This window comes from Notolepis coatsorum (assembly GCF_963971535.1).
Source record: "Notolepis coatsorum genome assembly, chromosome: 18".
Taxonomy (NCBI): Eukaryota; Metazoa; Chordata; class Actinopteri; order Aulopiformes; family Paralepididae; genus Notolepis; species Notolepis coatsorum.
In genome coordinates, this window is record NC_140182.1 from 15,013,279 (window position 1) to 15,035,330 (window position 22,052).

At 43.7% G+C, this 22,052-nt stretch overlaps 1 protein-coding gene across 1 annotated transcript in view; it reads left to right on the plus strand.

Moving 5' to 3' along the window:
* Positions 1 to 22,052, plus strand: part of LOC311245671 (ceramide kinase-like) — a 66,194-nt gene that overhangs the window by 17,632 nt on the left and 26,510 nt on the right. The window contains exons 2-3 of the mRNA XM_084335608.1: positions 16,539 to 16,679; positions 20,655 to 20,777. Of these exons, the coding sequence (XP_084191734.1) occupies positions 16,539 to 16,679; positions 20,655 to 20,777 (264 nt within the window). The remainder of the gene's footprint in view (positions 1 to 16,538; positions 16,680 to 20,654; positions 20,778 to 22,052) is intronic.

Below are 22,052 nucleotides of genomic sequence, written 5' to 3' on the forward strand. Positions count from 1 at the left end.
CTGCACCTACTCACCCATCACTCTCAACACAGGTGCCCCCCAGGGCTGTGTTCTGAGCCCCCTCCTCTCAACACAGGTGCCCCCCAGGGCTGTGTTCTGAGCCCCCTCCTCTCAACACAGGTGCCCCCCAGGGCTGTGTTCTGAGCCCCCTCCTCTACTCGCTTTACACACACGACTGTGTGTCAAAGCACAACAGCAACACAATCATCAAGTTTGTGATAGAAGGTGGATTTGGTGACAGAACTGACATGGGCTTAGTTGGTAGGAAAGGGTGGAGTCCAGGATGACGCCCAGTCGCCCAGGTTGCGGACATTTTGGGGACGGGCAGATGGAGCAGCCATCTCTGTAGGGCAGTGCAGAAACTCTGCTCTGGATAATAGTTTTTACAGGCGCTGGTAATATGAACATGCTACTTAATCCAGATAAGAGAAATACTGTACAATATCCGCACTTGTTAATCGGATGCCTATTACTTCCTATATGTGATGTTCTTGTTGTTGCACTATTCTCTCTTGTGTTTCTGAAATCTCATTTCACATCAACAAGGCATTGTTTTCTTACTCCATCAGCCTTGATATTATCCCCAAATCATAACATACATTGGCTTATCAAGGAAAGTTGTCGTAATTATTTTCGCTCTTCTTATTTAATCTGAACAATAATGTGTAGCACACTTGTCTTGCAATCTCTTGTACTGATTCATATGAAATATATTCATATAAAAAAAAAATAGCAACCATTCATATAACTAGGCCTGTACATGTATTATTTGACTAGTGTTGTTATTGCTGCCTGTCGGATTTAATAATTTGTCAGCGTACCATAGAGGGGAAATAACTCAATAATGACAATATAATCATGACATTTGAGACGGTCTGTGTAATCGATTACTGCGTGACTGACTATAAGTATGTGTGCCTTCTGGTACGACTGGTTTGTCAGGTCCACAGGTCAAGAACCACTGGTAGAAATGACCAACGCCTGACATCAGCATGGTTAGATCCCCATCACCCTTAGTAACGTTCTTCAAGCAGTTAATTCTAACTAATCACAATAACAAAGTGAAACGACCCCGTCATTCCTAGAGAACGGGGGCCCCATAAGGCTTCTCTATATCCTTGTCGGATAAATAGCCTCACGAGAAGTCTGTCCGTGTATCATGTGTTACCCGGGCCTGTTATCTACCATATAGCGTCTGGGGTCTGTCCGTGTATCATGTGTTACCCAGGGCCTGTTATCTACCATATAGCGTCTGAGGTCTGTCCGTGTATCATGTGTTACCCGGGCCTGTTATCTACCATATAGCGTCTGGGATCTGTCCGTGTATCATGTGTTACCCGGGGCCTGTTATCTACCATATAGCGTCTGGGGTCTGTCCGTGTATCATGTGTTACCCGGGGCCTGTTATCTACCATATAGCGTCTGGGGTCTGTCCGTGTATCATGTGTTACCCGGGCCTGTTATCTAACATATAGCGTCTGGGATCTGTCCGTGTATCATGTGTTACCCGGGCCTGTTATCTACCATATAGCGTCTGGGATCTGTCCCTGTATCATGTGTTACCCGGGCCTGTTATCTACCATATAGCGTCTGGGGTCTGTCCGTGTATCATGTGTTACCCGGGGCCTGTTATCTACCATATAGCGTCTGGGGTTTGTCGGTCTATCATGTGTTACCCGGGCCTGTTATCTAGTATAGCGTCTGGGGTCTGTCCGTATATCATGTGTTACCCGGGTGGCCGGGCCTGTTATAGCGTCTGGGGTCTGTCCGTGTATCATGTGTTACCCGGGCCTGTTATATCTACCATATAGCGTCTGGGGTCTGTCCGTGTATCATGTGTTACCCGGGCCTGTTATCTACCATATAGCGTCTGGGGTCTGTCCGTGTATCATGTGTTACCCGGGCCTGTTATCTACCATATAGCGTCTGAGGCTGTCGGGAGGTCTCTCCCTTTTTATTTCACAATGGATGAGCTTCCCCGTCGAGCCCATTCATCTCTGAAGCCGAAGGGCAGGGAGATGCGGATCATCCGAGGATATGAGCAGTGGAGCGGCCCTGAAAAGGAGCAATCACAAGGAGTGTTACTGGAATAATAATCTCGGCAGATGAAAAGGGAGTTTCGGAAGGAAATGCCTCCTCCTCCTCCTCCTCCTCCCTCGGCGCCCATCGGGTTAAATTAATTTCTTCTTTACATTTCGGATGATGTATTCATTGCTTGTGTCTAGTTGAATATGATGCAAGACCTTATCCAGCCTCCCATCAGGATTTTCTTAATCAAATGTCTGTATCTAAATTGCATGTTCAACACAAGGCACTTCATCATGCTTTACCGGAGGAATGGTCATTGGCTTTATTAAAAAGAAAAACCGACGTAGTGAGGATTTGATTCAATTTCTAAGTCAAATAATTGAAACTTTTTTTCATGTGAGGAAACGGCAGAGTGAAGGTACGGAACATTTTCTAAATTACACTCTGGATTTAAAGAAAAATAAAAGATTTGCAGTTAAACCCCTTGAAGGCTACAAGAAATTGCAACGTTGAGGAATGCAAAGTCTTGGCCTTTCCCGTCACACTGGGCGAGCGACCATCCACAGTAATCCTACTGTTCTCCACATCTCTGCCTCTCTGAGTTCCTTCACATCACAGTGGAGGCTCAGGTTAGGATCACTCTTTCCACAGCACAGTGGTCAAAGAGACGGACAGGCTCTCTTGTTCACTAGAGTGACCGACCGTGGACTTGGCGTAAGTGCGGATTAGTTCAAAGTGTTTCTGCAAGCTGTATTCGATTCAGTTCAGTTTTAACTTAGTGTTCTTTTCATATTCGTTTTTCAGCAAAAGGTGTTTGCATCGAATCTCCCACGTTGAGCTCCAACATGAAGACGGCCGTCCATTTAATTGAATTGGTTTGCATGCGTCTTAATTTGCTGAGACCTGGAGCCCTGGCCCTGGCCCCATTCAACATCAATTACAGCATGAACGTGCTTATGAATGATTGTAGATTGTAGAGGTGGTAAGTAATGTGTGTTGTTTTGGATTTCTTCTTTCAACACTACCATGATCATTTGGCAGTGGCCAATGGACAATAATGCTGTATATACCGCATATATATATATTAGGGCTGTCAGTTTATCGCGTTAATTAGATTAATTAATTACACAGCAAATTATCGCGTTATGAAAATTTACTCAAAATGTATTACAAATTATTATTATTATTTTTTTATCTCATTCATTCCATAAGAACGTAGAATACACATTTACAGACTTTTTTTTTTATATGGTCCATTTGCATGTTCTTGGTATCTGATTCTAGGGACATCTATGGATCTCAGGGAATGTATTCCCAGTGTCAGAAATACTGTCTGTTACAAGGCTTGAGTAAATTGTAATGAACCAAATGAGAATATCAATTTTTTTTATTATCTTTGACTGTGAATAACACTATGCTCAAATTGACCAGACCTGAAAAATCTAAGCAAATTAATAGATGGAAGATGATTAAACAGAAGGTTTTGTAGATACAGTACTGAATTCTGCCATCCGGACACATGCAATTTGAAATATGATTATAGAATATCAGGCATAAAATGGTTATGCGATTAAAATGTGATTAATTAGATTAATTAATTACAAATCCTGTAATTAATTAGATACATTTTTTAAATCGCCTGACAGCACTAATTTATTATTACCGTATATATATCCACATCTGTCTGTAGGTACATGCCTGCACATAATCATTTTACATATCTAGATACTATATCTATATCTGTACATATCCCTTACCTACTCTTACTAGATACTTTGCCGGCCAGTATGACTTATTATACTGTCTTATACCTGTTTCACTGTAATAATATTACAACTCCGTACATGCATCTGATTAGCACTACACTCAGTAGTACTAATTTATACATTTTATACCCAGTTTAATCACCTGCACATTGTATATTACTGTTGCACTTTACTGTTACATTTGCACTCTGGTTGGATGCCAAACCTATTCTCGTTGAATCTAATCTAATCTAATATTATTCACAACCATGGCCGGTATGCCCAAACAGATCTGCCTAGCCAGTCCCATGTGTTAAGAGTAAAATGTTGTTGCCGTCCTCTGCAGCGGTGGCGTCAATGTTCACCTCAGACACCTAACATACAAGTTACAACGATGTCAGTAAGTGAAGAGCAGAGTGAACAAATAAATAGCTACCACTAGATTCAGTGAAGCTTTCCACACTGACCATGCCTGGCAGCGTATAGAACGTGCATCAATGTTATGGTCTTTAAAAAATGGTCACGCTGGCTCTTGTTCCAGCGACATTTCAACATAAACAAGACTTTTTTTTTTTTTTTAAACTTTGACCAGTCAGCTGGTTTCTTTTAGCGTTTATCGCTTTTTCTGGTCAAGTATGACCGACAGAGACAGGTTGAATGGGGTATAGATCGGGGAAAGACACTGAGAAAATACGGCGAGTCCGGGAGTCGAACTCGTGTACCCCAGATCCGTGACGCGCACGGTTGTCCCCGACGCCGAAATAGCGTTTGAGGTACGCGGTGAGCTACTGGAGCTCCCTTCCAAACAAGACTTTTATCCTTGATCTTTGATTTACCTTTGATACCAACTAAAGAAAATAAACTTGCAGGTAAGCCACTGAATTGAGAAAATGGTTAATGGTGTAAATAGAATTGGCAACGTAACAGTTACATGACTACCTTATGAGTATGACGAAGCCTTAGGAAATGGGAAAATAACCAAAATACAGAATGCCCACATCGACGGCCGGTTCTTTCCCAGTCGCTATGCCTGCAACGTCGTTCAGATCATGCAGAGATACTTAACATGGTGTTATTGTGTCTCATTCGTGGTCCCATCCTGTTAGGAACGGTGTTGGTGTGGAAAAATGGATCGACTTTGTGCAAACATTTTCTCTCGTGACCTATTTGCTTTTTTGACCTGACCTCGGTTTCTAAAAAAGGATGTGGTGTCTTTGGGCATCTAGGGTTCATGGTGCATTTATATAGCAGCTTTTATCCAAAGCGCTTTACAATTTGTTCCTCACATTTGACCCATTCACTCACATATTCACACACCGTCGGCAGAGGCAACCAATGCAAGGTGCCAACCTGCTCATCGGGAAGTTGAGCAGGTTAAGTGTCTTGCTCAAGGACACTTCGACATGCTGCCCGGGAGAAGCGGGAATCGAACCAGACGACTGCTCTACCTCCTGAGCCACTCTCGCCCCAGTGTAGGGAGCTCTACACTCTACAGCTCTAGTGTGTAATGAGATCTACACTCTACAGCTCTAGGGTGTAATGAGCTCTACACAAGTGACTTTACAGTAGGGCTGTACCGAATGCTTCGAAGCTTCGATCATATTGTTGAATTCGAATTCTAAATCAACATTATTTTATTTTTAAGAAAAAAAAAAAAAATGTATGTGGGTATTATTCATTCTGTTTAAACCAATGTTTTTTTTTTCACAGTTGCAGATAAAGATTAGGCTACACTAATATTATACGATAAGACGTCCCCATCACTTTCGTACCAACCGTGCCCGTATTGGATTATTTATGTTGACGAAACTGATGAGTTATATTCATTAAAGAAAGTTGATAAAAAAAAAAAAAAATACTAATTTAATCAGATTAATCACTTTATTCAATTTGAGGATATAGTTTGATTAAGTTCGAATACTTCAATAGAGGCTTTGAATGTTAAAAAATTACATTCGGTACAGCCCTACTTTACAGTGTGATGTAATCCCAGGTCTGACTGACCTCTAGCCTGTTCCCTGTTATGTAACTCTTTGTGTCATGATGTGAACCTTGTGTCATGTGAACCTGTCCCGGACTCCCGGTGTCATCATTTCATTTGATTGGACCTCCTAATGCCTTTTCACGCCAGCTACCTGTACTTGGACAACAACAGTGGCAGAGCAGTCATGTCCTTCGGGTAACTCATTAAATAACATCTAAACCAACCGTAACGGTAGTCACCACAGGCAGGGTGTCATGAACGATGCAGTCGAATCATGTGCTGGAAAAAACGCCTGTATTGTATTTGTAGGTCATCTCTTGCTTGCTTTCCTCCACTTATCTAGTCCTCTTTTGGTTCACTATTATACAGTAGGACTTTGTCAGTGGAATTCCATTCTGGCGCATTATTTCTTTCTCTCTGTATCTAGAAAACTGATACATACCCTGCCATTAGCCTATTCTAGTCTCCTGGCCTCCTGTCATTGGATAGGCTAGTAGCGGTAGCATTTTCAGGGCATTGAGGCGTGTGAGGTTTCACAGAGGCTGCCCGCCCCAGGGCTTAGTCTTATGTAAGCGATTGTGGTGCATCAGAATGACTCATTCATCAGTGACCTAGGCGCATGACAAATGGAAAAGTGTTACATACTGACTGATGTGAATGATTCCCCTTTTTACACAATTTTACACAAATACAACAAATGGATGCAACCAACATAAAGGCACTATAGATTTGGTTATATGACGTTAAACACACACACACAGGAGTCAAATGTCTTGACGAACGGTAACATAGGCGTAATTGTGTAGGCTATGGTTGTACTTAACATTTTGAACTTTTATTTTATTTACTTTCTCTCTGTTTCTGCTGATGTGCTCATTTTAACTTGATTGTATCCAAGTAGGTCTCTCAATACTGTAATCCATGTAAGCCATGAAGTGAAACGTGACTTTTCCGTCTTGTTGCCTCGTGCCTCTAGATGTCTTGTACCAATACATGCTGAAAACAACGCTGAAATAGCATTTTCTTGTATACCAAAATTCCACAATTTTCTACTCCCAGGAACAATGTCGGTGGCCAATCTCATCTCATCCTATGGTACCGTAAACATGAAATCCGGGCCCCTCACTCTCCCTGACGTTGTTGAAATGGTCCAGAGTCTTGTCTGCTCTCTGGACGCTGCCATGCTCACTCGAATGCAATAATAAGTGAAAATAAAGTTTTGAACGCTCTAATCAACATGCGAGCAGACAGACTCTCTGTTGACGTTTTGAATGAATGAATGATCATTACATTTATATAGCGCTTTTCTAGACACTCAAAGTGCTCCCCACAGGATCATCCCTATGTTCCCCGGGTCCTGGGGAACATAGTACTGGGCTCTGTTAAGGAAGGACAGGACACTCTCACTGAGAAACATTGCTTTATACTGAAAACTAGGGTAAGCCATTTTAAGTCTATTAGTGAATCTTAAAAGTGAGGAACCAGCTGACTTGATTAAAGGGGCGTGTTTAAAACAGCCATTTTGTTTAGTTAAGTGCCCCCATTAAGGGACTGTTTCCTGTTTACTAGTAGCATCTGATTTGCTGAGTGAGCCATTAAGAGCCTGCCCTGTTTAAAAGCAGAGGTCCACACTGTGTTGAAGTCACTCTGTACTGGGCTCTGTTAAGGAAGGACAGGACACTCTCACTGAGAAACATTGCTTTATACTGAAAACTAGGGTAAGCCATTTTAAGTCTATTAGTGAATCTTAAAAGTGAGGAACCAGCTGACTTGATTAAAGGGGCGTGTTTAAAACGGCCATTTTGTTTTGTTAAGTGCCCCCATTAAGGGCCAGGTGTTAAGACAGCACTAATTAGTGATAGTGATTTAAAGGCTTGCTGGTGTAGCGTCAGCGAAGCGTCGAGAAACGAAGAGGGACAAAGAGGAGGAGTTATCCTGGAGTTAACCGCCGAGTGATCCACCCAGTGCTAAGTACACCATAATCCTATATTTCCCTCCCACACTGCTATTTCTCTACTTCCTCCCTGCCACTCTCGACAATACAATGTGTCTCATACCTATATCCACAATCTGCTCCTCCAGAACTGACTCTACCCATCCACGCCAGTTTGCTAGTAACCCGGCTAATCTCTCCTACCCTCCCACAGCCACTAATACACCTGTCACAGTACGGGGAGGCTTATGGAATTGTCAATCAGCAGTCAAGAAAGCTGACTTCATTACTGCCTACGCCCATAGTCTAAATCTGCAGCTCCTGGCTCTAACTGAGACCTGGATAACCCCCAATAACTCATCAACACCTGCAGCATTATCTACAAACTATAACTTCACTCACACACCTCGACCTTCCAGACGGGGTGGAGGCACTGCCCTCATGACATCTCCTTCATGGGCTACAAACGTAACACCACTCCCAGAACTGTCACTCTCCTCTCTCGAATATCATGCAGTATCTGTCTCTAATCCTTTCAATCTCACCATTGTTACACTCTACCGCCCTCCAGGTCCGCTCGATCACTTCACAGATGAGCTGGACATGCTTCTTAGCTCCTTACCGGAAGATGGTACCCCTCTCCTTCTACTGGGCGACTTCAACCTGCCTGACTCATCTCAGTCAGTCATAGTAGTCTCCCTCCTACAATCGTTTGACCTGACTCCCACTCCCATGCCTCCCACCCACAAAGCAGGCAACTCCTTGGATCTCATATTTTCCCGTAACTCCAGCATCATTAACACCACGGTAACTCCCCTACATGTATCTGACCATTCCTTCATATCCTTCTCACTAACTCTCATGCTTAACCGAAAGGTCTTCACCCCAACTCAAACAGTCTCACTCAGACGCAACCTGCCCTCCCTATCCCCCTCCACCCTCTCCTCTGACATACTATCCGCTCTACCTTTGAGTGACACCTTCTCTGCTCTCTCCACAGAGATGGCAACCTCCACCCTCCTTTCAGCCCTTGCAACCTCCTTCGACAAGCTCTGTCCCCTCGTTGAGAAACCTGCCCGCCGTTCCCCACCCAGTCCATGGCTGACAGATCCAGTGAGAGAACAAAGACAGGTCCTGAGAGCAGCTGAAAGGAAGTATAGAAAGTCACGCCTCACTGCTGACATCGACACATATCACAACCTCTTGTTAACATTCTCCAAAACCATCACTAATGCCAAAGCTTCTTTCTTCCACCATAGGATCGAGGCCTCTGCCAAGAATCTTCGCAAACTGCATGCTACCATGTCCTCCCTCCTCACTCCCCCCCCACCCCCCCCTCCCTCATCTTTCTCTGCCGAAGACTTTGCGATCTTCTTTGAGGAAAAAGTGGAGAACATCCGCAGCTCCTTCTCCCAACCCCCACCCATTCCAAATGCTGAATCGAGAACCTCATCCTTCACTCTGTCATCTTTCTCCCCCATTACAGAAGCAGAGACCCTGACACTGGTAACGTCAAACCGTCCGACTACTTGCCAGCTGGACCAGCTACCCTCCCCACTCCTCCAGACCATAGCACCAGACATCCTCCCATTCCTAACTGCAACCATCAACTCCTCACTCAACTCGGGGGTGGTCCCCACCTCCCTAAAACAAGCCAGAGTCACGCCGCTCATAAAAAAACCAACCCTGAACCCTACTGTCATAGGCAACTACCGTCCTGTCTCTCTTCTCTCCTTCCTTTCTAAAACACTTGAACGTGCTGTATCCAACCAACTTACTACTTATCTCTTACAGAATGACCTCCTAGACCCTAATCAGTCAGGCTTCAGGACTGGTCACTCCACAGAGACAGCCCTCATTGCGGTCACAGAGGCACTTCACTTAGCAAAAGCGAAAGGCCTCTCCTCTGTCCTGATTCTCCTAGATCTATCTGCAGCCTTCGACACAGTCAACCACCAGATCCTCCTTGCGGCCCTCGCAGGAATGGGAGTGGCTGGCTCTGCGCTGACATGGCTGTCATCATACCTCAATGACCGCTCCTACCAAGTGTCATGGAGAGGGACCCTGTCGGCCACCCGCCCCCTGCGGACGGGTGTCCCCCAGGGCTCGGTTTTAGGACCCCTTCTCTTCTCCCTCTACACTAAATCACTGGGTAACATTATCACGTCTCATGGCTTCTCCTACCATTGTTATGCCGACGATACTCAACTCTTCCTCTCCTTCCCTCCCTCAGATATCCACGTCTCTGTGCGGATCTCGGCCTGTCTGTCCGACATCTCAGCCTGGATGACGTCCAACCACCTCAAACTGAACCTAAGCAAAACAGAATTGCTCCACCTGCCGGCCAAATCCTCCCCCCTAACCGACCTTTCAATCACAGTCGAGAATGCAGCTGTGACTGCGTCCCCGACCGCCAAGAACCTTGGTGTTGTCCTCGACGACCAGTTGAACTTCTCTGCTCACATCGCAGCGACGACCAGAACCTGCCGATTCCTCCTGAGCAACGTCAGAAGGATACGCCCCTTCCTGACAAAAGAAGCCACCCAACTCCTCGTCCAATCAACAGTCATCTCCCGCCTCGACTACTGCAATGCACTGCTCGCTGGCCTCCCGGCCACTGCCACTAAGCCTCTTCAACTCATTCAGAACGCAGCGGCCCGCCTGATCTCAAACCTACCGAAGTCGGCCCATGTCACCCCACTTCTTAGGGACCTGCACTGGCTCCCCATTGCTGCACGAATCCGCTTCAAGGCCCTCGACCTAGCATACCGTGCGGCAAAGGGAACCGCTCCCGCCTACCTCCGGTCAATGGTCTCTAACTACACACCCTCAAGACCCCTACGCTCTGCATCTTCTGGCCGCCTCAGACCTACTCCTATCCAAGCTCCGGGAGGGTCATCAAAGAGAAGTCGCCTATTCTCAGTCCTTGCCCCACAATGGTGGAATGAACTACCCACCCCAGTTAGGACAGCCGAATCACGTCCAATCTTTCGCCGTCGACTAAAGACGCACTTCTTCAACCATTATCTGAATTAAAAAAAAAAAAAAAAAAAAAAAAAAAAAAAAAAAATCTAACCCTAACTAACCGTACTGTCATGCACTTGTCCTAATAAACTAACCTACACTGTAGCACTCAACACTTTGATGAACATTGTTGCTCAGCTGATAGAGTTGTGCCCTTCCTGATGGCTTGTCGTACAGAACTTGTAAGTCGCTTTGGATAAAAGCGTCAGCTAAATGACTAAATGTAAATGTAAATGTAAATGTCCTATGTTTTCCCCGGGTCCTATGTTCCCCGATTGATTGATTAATTTATTGAAAATTTTATAAATTATTATTTTATTAATTATTAATGTCTGCCTTGTTTTGAACTGGTTAAGCTTAGGCCCTCTTTCGAAGTTGGTTAATGTTAAGAGTTTGGAATCAGGGCTGGTGGTCTAAAATTTTCAATCAATCAATCAATCGGGGAACATAGGACCCGGGGAACATAGACAATGTAGGGTGGAAATTGCCTCCTTCACCACCACTGGTAGCACCCAACCTTGGGCTATGCAGGTTCAATGGCTGCCATACACTGGCACCAGGCACACATCACACTACACAATGGCTGAATGGCTCAGGAGACGGGGATTCATATCAGTCAATTAAGGGGGAGGGATCATTAGGTGTCCTTGATGTCCGAGGCCTGATTGATTTGTTTTGACAAAATTGGGACTATTTCAGCGATTTATGTGGCCCACATGTCATTTTAAGGTACGATAGAGTTCATCCGAGTAAGAAAAGTGAAATGATGTGATATACTGTCGGCCGAGGGATCTTACGTTTATCTCTATCCATTCGTTTGACCGGCTGTGATGCTGTGTAGGTACTGTAGCATGGACGAGCGCCCGTCTCCCATAATATACTGTATTCTCATTGGTCCTCAACAATGCCAGTCTCCATTTTGCCGTTATCATTGGTTAATGTCGAAATCAAGTCCCTCTTAACACATTAACTGCCACGCTTCTATCCATCAATGTATGATCACTGCCACCAGTCGAAGCCTATGGAGATGTTCACCTTCTTTGCAGGGCTATAACTTTTTAAATTGTATTGCTAAATTGACATTACTATGGCCCATTCAACATCGATTATCTATCGTTCAGGATGTAGGAACGTTATACGTTTTCATTCATATATTCATACGAAAATACCGTCTAGAATATAAGTATGTTTTTATCGTTTTCTGCAGTAATTCCTAGAACGCTAGTTATAGGCCTAAACGCATAATATAGATTATCGATTGCAGTTTATTCGCGATACACGCTATATTAAAATATCCAACTGAATACGATCCTAAACGTTATGACTCATCATGCGCGGATGAAAGGGGGGGGGGGTCGTTTATAATTCCGTGATCATCAGTAAATGCTTTATGTAGTATGGGTGATATATTGATCAGAGCGGTTTGCATTAATAATAATAAACAATCAAGCTGAAAGTAACGTTACTGTCCTCTTATCGTTCGCCGATGAGACTGGAGGAAAAAGATCCCACTTATTTGACGTCGATCGACTATATCCATTTCCGGTTTGTATGGCGCAATAAACGCCCAAATCATATAGATTATTGAGTTATGGCAGCGATTAGTGATGCACCGATGTGAAAATTGTGGCCGATACCGATAACCGATATTAATATTGCTGTTCTGGCCGATACCGATATTTACCGATGTCGATATCTCTCTATAGAAAACACTTTTTTATGATAATCAAATAAAGAGCTATTTTCCAAAACGCATTTTTTTTTTAAACTTTTGTAACTTATTTTCAGAAATGACAGATATTTTGAAACTATTTAAGGCCAAAACATGTAAAGAAAATTACATAATTTTTTTTTTATATATAAATATCGGCCCTATCTTGATATCGGACCGATACCGATGTGTAAAAAAACGGCCATATCGGCCGATATTATATCGGCGGCCGATATATCGTGCATCACTAGCAGCGATCCATATACACGGATGTGTGTCTAGAGTCCCGCAACAATATGTGACTGCCGGGCGGATTTCAAAGATGCACCGAGATCACCAGAGATCCATTTCCGGTTGTAACTCGCCCGATCATCCACCAGGCGGCGGTATTGAAGCGTTGCACGGTTGTGCCGAGTCCCACTGTCTCAGCCGAGGCTGGGTGGCGGAATTATGAATACCATGGCGAAAAAATGAAATATGATCTCAATAACGTCGTACGCCGTGGATTGGCGGAATTCGCATGATCAGCAAACCCGTCGTACAACGTGTTTTGCGGGGAATGTGTTAAAGAAGCACTTCACAGAAAATTTTGAATTAGTAGGCTATATCAATAATTCACCTCGTCACCTTGTATTCATGACTGGTTTATTTTATTCTCGCATGTCTGCATGGTGAAAAAATACTTGATAGAAGTTAATGGAGATTTGGTTCAACAACAGCAAAACTATATCAAAACATCCATTTACAAACTCTCTCACAACTTGTGCAGTATGATCCCAAGTCTCATTTATCCAGTCGTATGCTCAGTACTTCACAAACAAATGCATTTTCACTAAAACCTTGCTAACAAACAGACGGGATCCTATTTCTTATCAGTGCAGCTCTGTCTCTCGATTACATCAAAGAGGAGAGTTTTGTTTCTAGCTTGTAGAGAGACTAGTTTACATTATAGAAAAATAAACTGAACCGTCCAATGTCACAGGACTAACTAGATCCTGTTACGGTTTGGGTTTTTGCCTTATGACCTGACCGTTTAAGGATGGTATGAAACCCAACATTGATAAGATTGGGCTGTTGGGAGATGTTAGCAGATTGGATGTCCCAGTGGTGATGGCATTAATTGCTCTCTGGTGGTGACTGTATCCTAGCGTTTTGTCAAGGTTGGCCCAGTGCAGTTTTTCCTCATTCAGATGTTCCAGGCCCAGGGCATTGGAGTTTCTTGCACCTGTGGCCCTTTGAGACGGCCATTAGCCTGGTTAGTTTGCTTTCATAAACGAGCCAAGAGTTGAGATAAAGGCACATGAAACACTGTCTGAATTAATACCTTTTAGACCAGAGTTGAAAGGCCTTTAGAGGGATTTAATAATGCTGGGGCTTTCCGAGTGCAAGTGTCTCTTTTTATCTCTGTCTCACTGTGTATCTCTCTCTCCCTATCTCTCTCTGTCTCTCTCTCTCTCTCTCTCTCTCTCTGTGTTATATCCATGCTATCTCTTTGTCTCTCCCTGTCTCTTTTTCTCTCTGTCTCACTGTATCTCTCTGTATCACCCTCTCTCTCTCTCTGTGTCCCTGACTATCTCTGTGTATCTCCCTCTTTCTATCTCTTTCTCCGCTCTCTCTTTATGCTCTCTCTCTCTCTCTCTCTCTCTCTGTTCTCCATGCTATCACCTAAGCTGAGTTATGGGCTTACTTACCATCGACATGTTAAGGTTTTGATAGTAACAACAGCTGACAAGGTCACGACAGGTTGTCACCGTGTTCAAAACATTTTTCAATACACGCACATGCTCACATCTATTCACAAGGTTAGCCGCCCTTGACGAGCATAGATTAAGTAGGGCTGGGCGATTAATCTAATTTCAATTACAATTTTCGCTTCCCACGATCATGAAAACAAGATAATTGAGATAAAACTATTATTGTGCCGCATGCCGCGCCACTCTCATTTTGTCTTGTGTCGTAAATGCAGCGCACCCTTCCTTCGTAGTAGTGCACTCTGCCCCTCAAGCCCAAACAGTAGTTTATTTAGAAACGTCTTTGGTAACTTTTAGAAGATGGAAAGGCAGTCTTTGGTCGAGAATAAGGTATGGTAAAGGTAAATCAAAGTCGTCATCATATGATGTTCTAAAATCAATGTGTAATCGTGTTTTAATAATCAACCATTATGATTTCTTTACCATAATCGAGCAGACCTAAGACAAAGGTCATCAGACAAAATGTGGGCTGTGTTTGGTACAGAAACCTGTGTGAGGTATGGTTCAAACTCGTGTACAAAGGATTTGCATCAACTCTGTGCACAAGGAATGCTAAGATGGATAATTATGAACAGGGAACACCTTGTCGTCTCCTCTACCAGACCTTACCAGGGCTGTCCTCTGCTAAAGAAATTATTATAATATATTAATGGTAATATATTTTAATAGTCATCAATTTGTAGACTAATTGATTTGCTCCCATATGGCAGGAAGTGATTCATTCAGCATTAAAAGTCCCACAAAAAGAAGTTTGACGACTAAGACCCTAACAATGCATCCGTTTGGCTAAGAGCCACATGACCCATTTTCATTCCTTCATTTCCGTCTCCTGATAAAATCGCCCTCACAATTACTACTTCCTCATAATTGCCAGCGACAGCGTATAACTGCGCTCGATTCCTCCCACCTCTCAAGCCAGTCACTACCAGACCTGCCCTAATGCTGAAATCAATTGCTCCATTACGGCTCCCAGCTCATTACATTAAACTTTATTGGCGCAAAGCTATCTGTGGGGGTAATTGATACAGCCAGCCTGCCTTGTTTGGCCCAAGGACCGTGAATGCAGGCCCAACAATGGCTTTTTGTCCCGGAGTGAAGTGGAAGCCTCACTCCTGCTGTTTAGTGGAACCACATTATGGCTCAGCTTGACTCTATAAAACCTCCCATTTCCAAAGGACTTTCAAGCTGCATTACGGAGGTCATTGCTGCCAATGTTTTGTTGTTTTAATTGGATGGAGAGAGTTGAATCGAAAGCATTCCTCTTAGCCTGTTGTAGTTAGTCTATATATATTAGCCCTTCTGAACGTGGTAAATCTTTAATGGGTGGTAGGAGGACACCAACTTTCGACGTAAGGTTACACATTTCTTCAATTACAATGTTGTGCTTTACATCTAAATTGCAGTTTAATGGTTGCTTTTTGGGGTTTGCTCTTGAAAAAAACGATTGCAAACTGCCTATGATGAACACAGACCCAGCTGTATACAATCGGACAGAATCATCCTTGAACAAGACTCCCAAACCCTGCCTGATCCAGGGGCACTGCTGATGGTTGACCCTGCCGGATCTCTGACGTCTGATGAAAATACATGTGTGTATGTATATATATATATATATATACAACATATGTATCTCAAAGGAATTTCTAATTACACTGTGGCTAATAGTGTTGTCACGATACTGGAATTTCGAACTTCGATACGATACCTTGAAAAGTATCGATATTCGATACCATTTTCGATACCACAGGGGAAAAGGTTCAATCTTAAAATGTAAAAAAAGATATATATATATATATATATATATATATATATATATTTTTTTAATACATTTAGCTTTTGTTGCTGGTTGATTCTCCTCAGCTTCTCTCTTGTACTATAAGAGAAGATAAATATAACACTTTTAAAACCCTTTGTTTATCTTTAGATCACACATTTAAAAATAACTGTTCATCTCACTTCAATAATTTGCAGAACATGGTATTTTCTCAAGCAGACAGATATAAACACTGTAATCTGTGTTGCATGTACCTGACAAACTGAACTGTTTGTATTACAGTCATATTCCAACTTAACTGAATGCACATGTGTGTGTGTGGACTACTGTACTATTACAGGTATTGAAATGAACAATGCAACTTCCTTATACAAAAATAAAATAAAAATTATGAATAACTAAACATCGATATTTCGGGAAATGAGTATTGAAACCGTTTTAAATATTCAGAATCGATATGTATCGATTTTTCGATATTTTTGACAACACTAGTGGCTAACATGGCGATTTGAGTGATTTCAAATGACAGCACCCACCCGGTAATTGTATTGACTTCCCTCCCCGTGTGTGTGTGTTTCTGTGAACCAGGCGTGTGCCACAGCGTGCCGGTGTCGGAGATCTTAGCGGTGCGAGAGCTGGACGTGGACGGCGGCAGCGCGACTAAAGATGAAGGACGGTGGCAGAAGATGCCCCAGAGGCCGACAGAGGAGCCCACGTATGCGTTCACAGGTGGGCACAGTGTACTACAGTGGAAAACACACACACACACACTGCAGGGAGTCACACACCCTGCTCCCGCTGAGCTCCGTACAGGAAGGAAAGTCTTTATTAGGGATGTCCGATATTATCGGCCGATATTGGCATTAAAATGTATCGGAAAATATCGGTTTAAAAATATATATATATATATATATATATATATATTATTTTTTTTACATTTCTATAACCTTTATTTACCCAGGCAAGCAAGTAAGAACAAATTCTGATTTTATTTATTGTCAAAAGTATGCATAATGTTGTGTTAATTCCACAACAAGAGATATGTAATGTTAGCTACCTGAAATTATTCCGTTTTTTGGGGGGGGAACTCTACATATATCGGTATCGGTTGATATCGGTATCGGAAATTAAGAGTTGGACAATATCGGTATATCGGTATCGGTAAAAAAGCCAATATCGAGCATCCCTAGTTGGGTCTTTATTGCCAAGTAGTTTTCACATTAGATACAAGGAATTTGCTTATCGGTGCGACATTAGCGCCGGACAGACATTAACAGACGGATAATAATACAATAAAGAGGTGGAGTAAAATCAAATGAAATATGAGCTAAGTTGAGCACAATAGAACAATATAATTATGAAATAAAATATAGGCCAGGGCTGTACAACTGTAAATAAGAGGTTGAATAAAATGATATGGGATATAAAATAGAATAGAATGTAGTACAATTATAAGTAAAAAAAAAAAAAAAAAAAATAGGAATAGGCCAGGGCTGTACGACTGGGCAGATGTTGTCAAATATATACACTAATTAGAATGAAGTAACAATACAGTGGGCAAGTATATAGTCCAGTTAGGAATGGTGTGATGATAGGGCGGCTACGTGGCGCAGTGGGCAAGGCGCTCGCAACGAATGCTGGAGACTAGGCTCGAACAGGACGCCTCCTGTTCGAGCCCCGCTCTCCACATTGCTTTCAGTTTAGCTGGTCGTCCGTACTAATACACATTGGCCGTATTAGGGGGAGGGAAACTGAAGGGTGGGGATCGGGCGTTGTGGACAGCGACTCCTACAGGTCGGTTGGTGCGCCTGCGCAGTAGAATCAAGAAGCGACGGGGTCGGGGCCCCTCCAAAGCCCAGACCCCCGACGCTGAAAGATCGAGCCGCGCAGGTGAAAAGATGCGACGGCTGTTACCTCGAGTATCGGAGGGGACTCGTGCTATGTATGACTTAGTCCACATTGCAGCCGGCTTGTGGGAGGCAAGAAACAGCGTTCGTGACAGGGGAGGGTTGAATTGGATGATACGAAATTGGGATGGGAGAAAAATATAGAAAATGGGAGAATAAGTGGATAAAAAAAAAGGAATGGTGTGATGAACACTGATGATCTCTCAACATTTCCCCTGTTCGGGCGACACGGTGGCACAGTGGGTTAGCAGCACGGTTACCTCACAGCAAGAAGGTCCCGGGTCCAAAACCCCAGCAGGGGGCCTTTCTGTGTAGAGCTTGCATGTTCTCTACCCCGTACTGGCGAGCGTTTCCTGCGGGTGCTCTGGGTTCCTCCCACACCAAAAGACATGCATGCTAGGTTTCCTGCCGTTGCCCTTGACCAAGGCACTTGCGTAGCTATGGCTAGCTGCTCCTCCCTACCACTCCCTAGCATGGACTGCACACTGCACCGTAGCACTTTATTATGGCACCTGTTCTCTCTTTATTCAGTGAATTAAATTAGTTTTATTGAACTAAATCAGTTTTATTGACTCGGTTTTTATTGAATGATTCGTTAATCAGTTTGCATGTCTATCATGAGGATCAGTATTATTTACTATTTATTTTAGTATTTATTCTAGTTATTTAGTATTTAATGGCTATAACTGAGACCTGAGTACTGTATTTCGTGCTTCCATGTCCCATGGAAAAATGACTAATAAACATGACTTTGACTTTGACTTGAACCTGGACATTTCTCTGGGGCTACTGGACACATGAGATGAAACAGATTTTTTTTTTGATCCACTTTTTCTCCCATTTTTCTATATTTTCTCCCATCCCAATTTCGTATCATCCAATTCAACCCTCCCCTGTCACGAACGCTGTTTCTTGCCTCCCACAAGCCGGCTGCAATGTGGACTAAGTCATACATGGCACGAGTCCCCTCCGGTACTTGAGGTAACAGCAGTCGCATTTTTTCACCTGCGCAGCTCGATCTCTCAGTGGCGAGGAGTAACGCGTGGGAGGCTCACGCTGCCCCTGACACTTCCTGATTCTACTGCGCAGGCGCACCAACCGACCTGTAGGAGTCGCTGTCCACAACGCCCGAGCCCGATCCCCACCCATCAGTTTCCCACCCCCTAATACGGCCAATGTGTATTAGTACGGACAACCAGCTAAACTGAAAGCAAATGTGGAGCGCTGGGCTCGAACAGGCAAGCCCAGCGTCTCCAGATTTCGTGGTGAGCGCCTTGCCCACTACGCCACGTAGCCGCCCTACATGAGATGAAACTGATATCAATCTTCTAAGTGTTAATTTTGGCAGCTTATTTTGATTTAGTCTTTTGACTCAAATGCATATTCGTTTTATTCACATTTTTTATAAATTTTTGTCCAGTGTAAGTCTACAAAAAATAAGTTTTAGTCTTTCAGCTGATGGAATCTATCGATTCATGTAATCTTTTTTAATGGAGTCCTTACAGTAGTAACCCCTACAGTAACCTTACAAGCACACAGATGATTTTAGATGTGCTTCACTCCTAACGTTTTCTTCTGAAGAACGTCAAACTACTAGACGTATAAACTGCAGGCGTTTCACGATACAGTGCGAGGCGTAGGGCACCAGGACCCTTGCGGTCACCGTAATATCCACAAAGCTTGGGATGAAGTGTAGATCGATGTGCTGCGCTGCGTAACGCCCTCAGGAAGCATTGTTCATCCACTCACATTTGCCCTCTCGCTCATGCATCTTCAAAATGATGTTGCCTGAATGAATGACATCAGCCAGCCTACTCTGAATGAGAGCCAAAATCAGTTTCACCTGTTGTGGAGTTATTTCTAACTGTATTTATTACTCACCGGGATTGCTTGCTATAATAAAGCAAATGGAAATGTTCTGGGCAATGTGGGATTATAGTGGATTCTGTCAACATACCGCAATCGATCTACCTAGATGTCTCATACTTTTCAGTGTGTTCTCTATAGGCTACATAAATACATTGTTTAATGTATCCCGGTGGCACTTCTTGCTTGTGTTTCGTGCAGGCGTGCCTCTCTGTGTGCAATACACATCGCAGAGGCTCATTTCATTAATCTGGTTCACCCAATCATAAGTATGCAATGTATGGCAATGGCATTGATCGCAGTCCCTACATCCCAGAACATTTTAATTAAATTTCAAGCCTTTACTTTATACTTGAAAGGCAACTGAGGTTTCCCTCATTTAGTCTGGAAGTCTTAATGGGGGGGGGGGGGGGGGAATAAATACTAACCTTTTGTACTGTCTTTTACTAGTATCATATAATGAAATGGATAAACACATTCCTTTCAATTAATATGATCAGTTTTACTAATTGATGCTGTTAGATTTCCACATCCAAATGGTAAATAAATGGTGCATTTATATAGCGCGTTTATCCAAAGCGCTTTACAATTTTGTTCCTCACATTTTACCCATTCACTTATACATTTCACACACCGATGGCGGAGGCGACCATGCAAGGTGCCAACCTGCTCATCGGGAGCAGTTAGGGGTTAAGTGTCTTGCTCAAGGACACATCGACACACTGCCCGGGAGGAGCGGGAATCGAACCGGGAACTTTCCGACTACCAGACGACTGCTCTACCTCCTGAGCCACTGTCTCGTCCATTCGTTCACTTACTTTTTACAGGCTTAATCCCCCAGATAGCCTCATGTGATTCCATTGAGCGGTGATTATGAACGGTGATTAATATCGACCCCCCTTCCCCCCCCCCCCCTCCCTCCCCCCAACAGTGTCCTACGTGGAGCGGACGAGACGGCACCGCTGGCGGTGCAGAGACGTCACCTTCCACTGTCCAGAGGGGGCGCTGTGTCAGCAGTGGGTCCAGACCATCAGAGGACAGCTGGCATCACTGGGTAGGACTGATTCAGAATTACAATTATTACTGCTAAGATTAGACCGTTGTGTCGGCGCTTATCGATGGCATTACTTAATGTGAATTCATGTTTCGAGTTAGCACTGCCGTTATAACATGCGTGATATTGATCCTACTCTATGTGGTTTATATTGGTCATTAAAGACCCAATCTGTAATCCAAACGAATGGGTACCACCACCACCACCAAAATAAAAAAAAATAGGAAGGGAGACGTTCATTCAATCTTTATTTAATCTGGAAAGATCATTTGAGAGCAGGCTCTCATTTACAATGACGTCGACATGTTTTCATTCTCTAGTTGATTGACTCAACGTTTATACAAGGACTAATATTAGACAAGTACATTTTCTTTGTAATAGTGCCGTGTCTGTTTGGAGTTTGGCCGTTCGGAGGGTGTGCCCGTTCAGAGCAGGCCGATTGCTTTGCCCCCAGAAGTGCAGTGTGGAGTCCTGCAGTATATCTGCTTGCAGTGTTGTAGAGACCTGCAGTATATCTGCTTGCAGTGTTGTGGAGACCTGCAGTATATCTGCTTGCAGTGTTGTAGAGACCTGCAGTATATCTGCTTGCAGTGTTGTGGAGACCTGCAGTATGGCTGCTTGCAGTGTTGTAGAGACCTGCAGTATGGCTGCTTGCAGTGTTGTAGAGACCTGCAGTATATCTGCTTGCAGTGTTGTGGAGACCTGCAGTATATCTGCTTGCAGTGTTGTGGAGACCTGCAGTATATCTGCTTGCAGTGTTGTGGAGACCTGCAGTATATCTGCTTGCAGTGTTGTGGAGACCTGCAGTATATCTGCTTGCAGTGTTGTGGAGACCTGCAGTATATCTGCTTGCAGTGTTGTGGAGACCTGCAGTATATCTGCTTGCAGTGTTGTGGAGACCTGCAGTATATCTGCTTGCAGTGTTGTAGAGACCTGCAGTATATCTGCTTGCAGTGTTGTGGAGACCTGCAGTATATCTGCTTGCAGTGTTGTAGAGACCTGCAGTATATCTGCTTGCAGTGTTGTAGAGACCTGCAGTATATCTGCTTGCAGTGTTGTAGAGACCTGCAGTATATCTGCTTGCAGTGTTGTAGAGACCTGCAGTATGGCTGCTTGCAGTGTTGTAGAGACCTGCAGTATATCTGCTTGCAGTGTTGTAGAGACCTGCAGTATATCTGCTTGCAGTGTTGTAGAGACCTGCAGTATATCTGCTTGCAGTGTTGTAGAGACCTGCAGTATATCTGCTTGCAGTGTTGTGGAGACCTGCAGTATGGC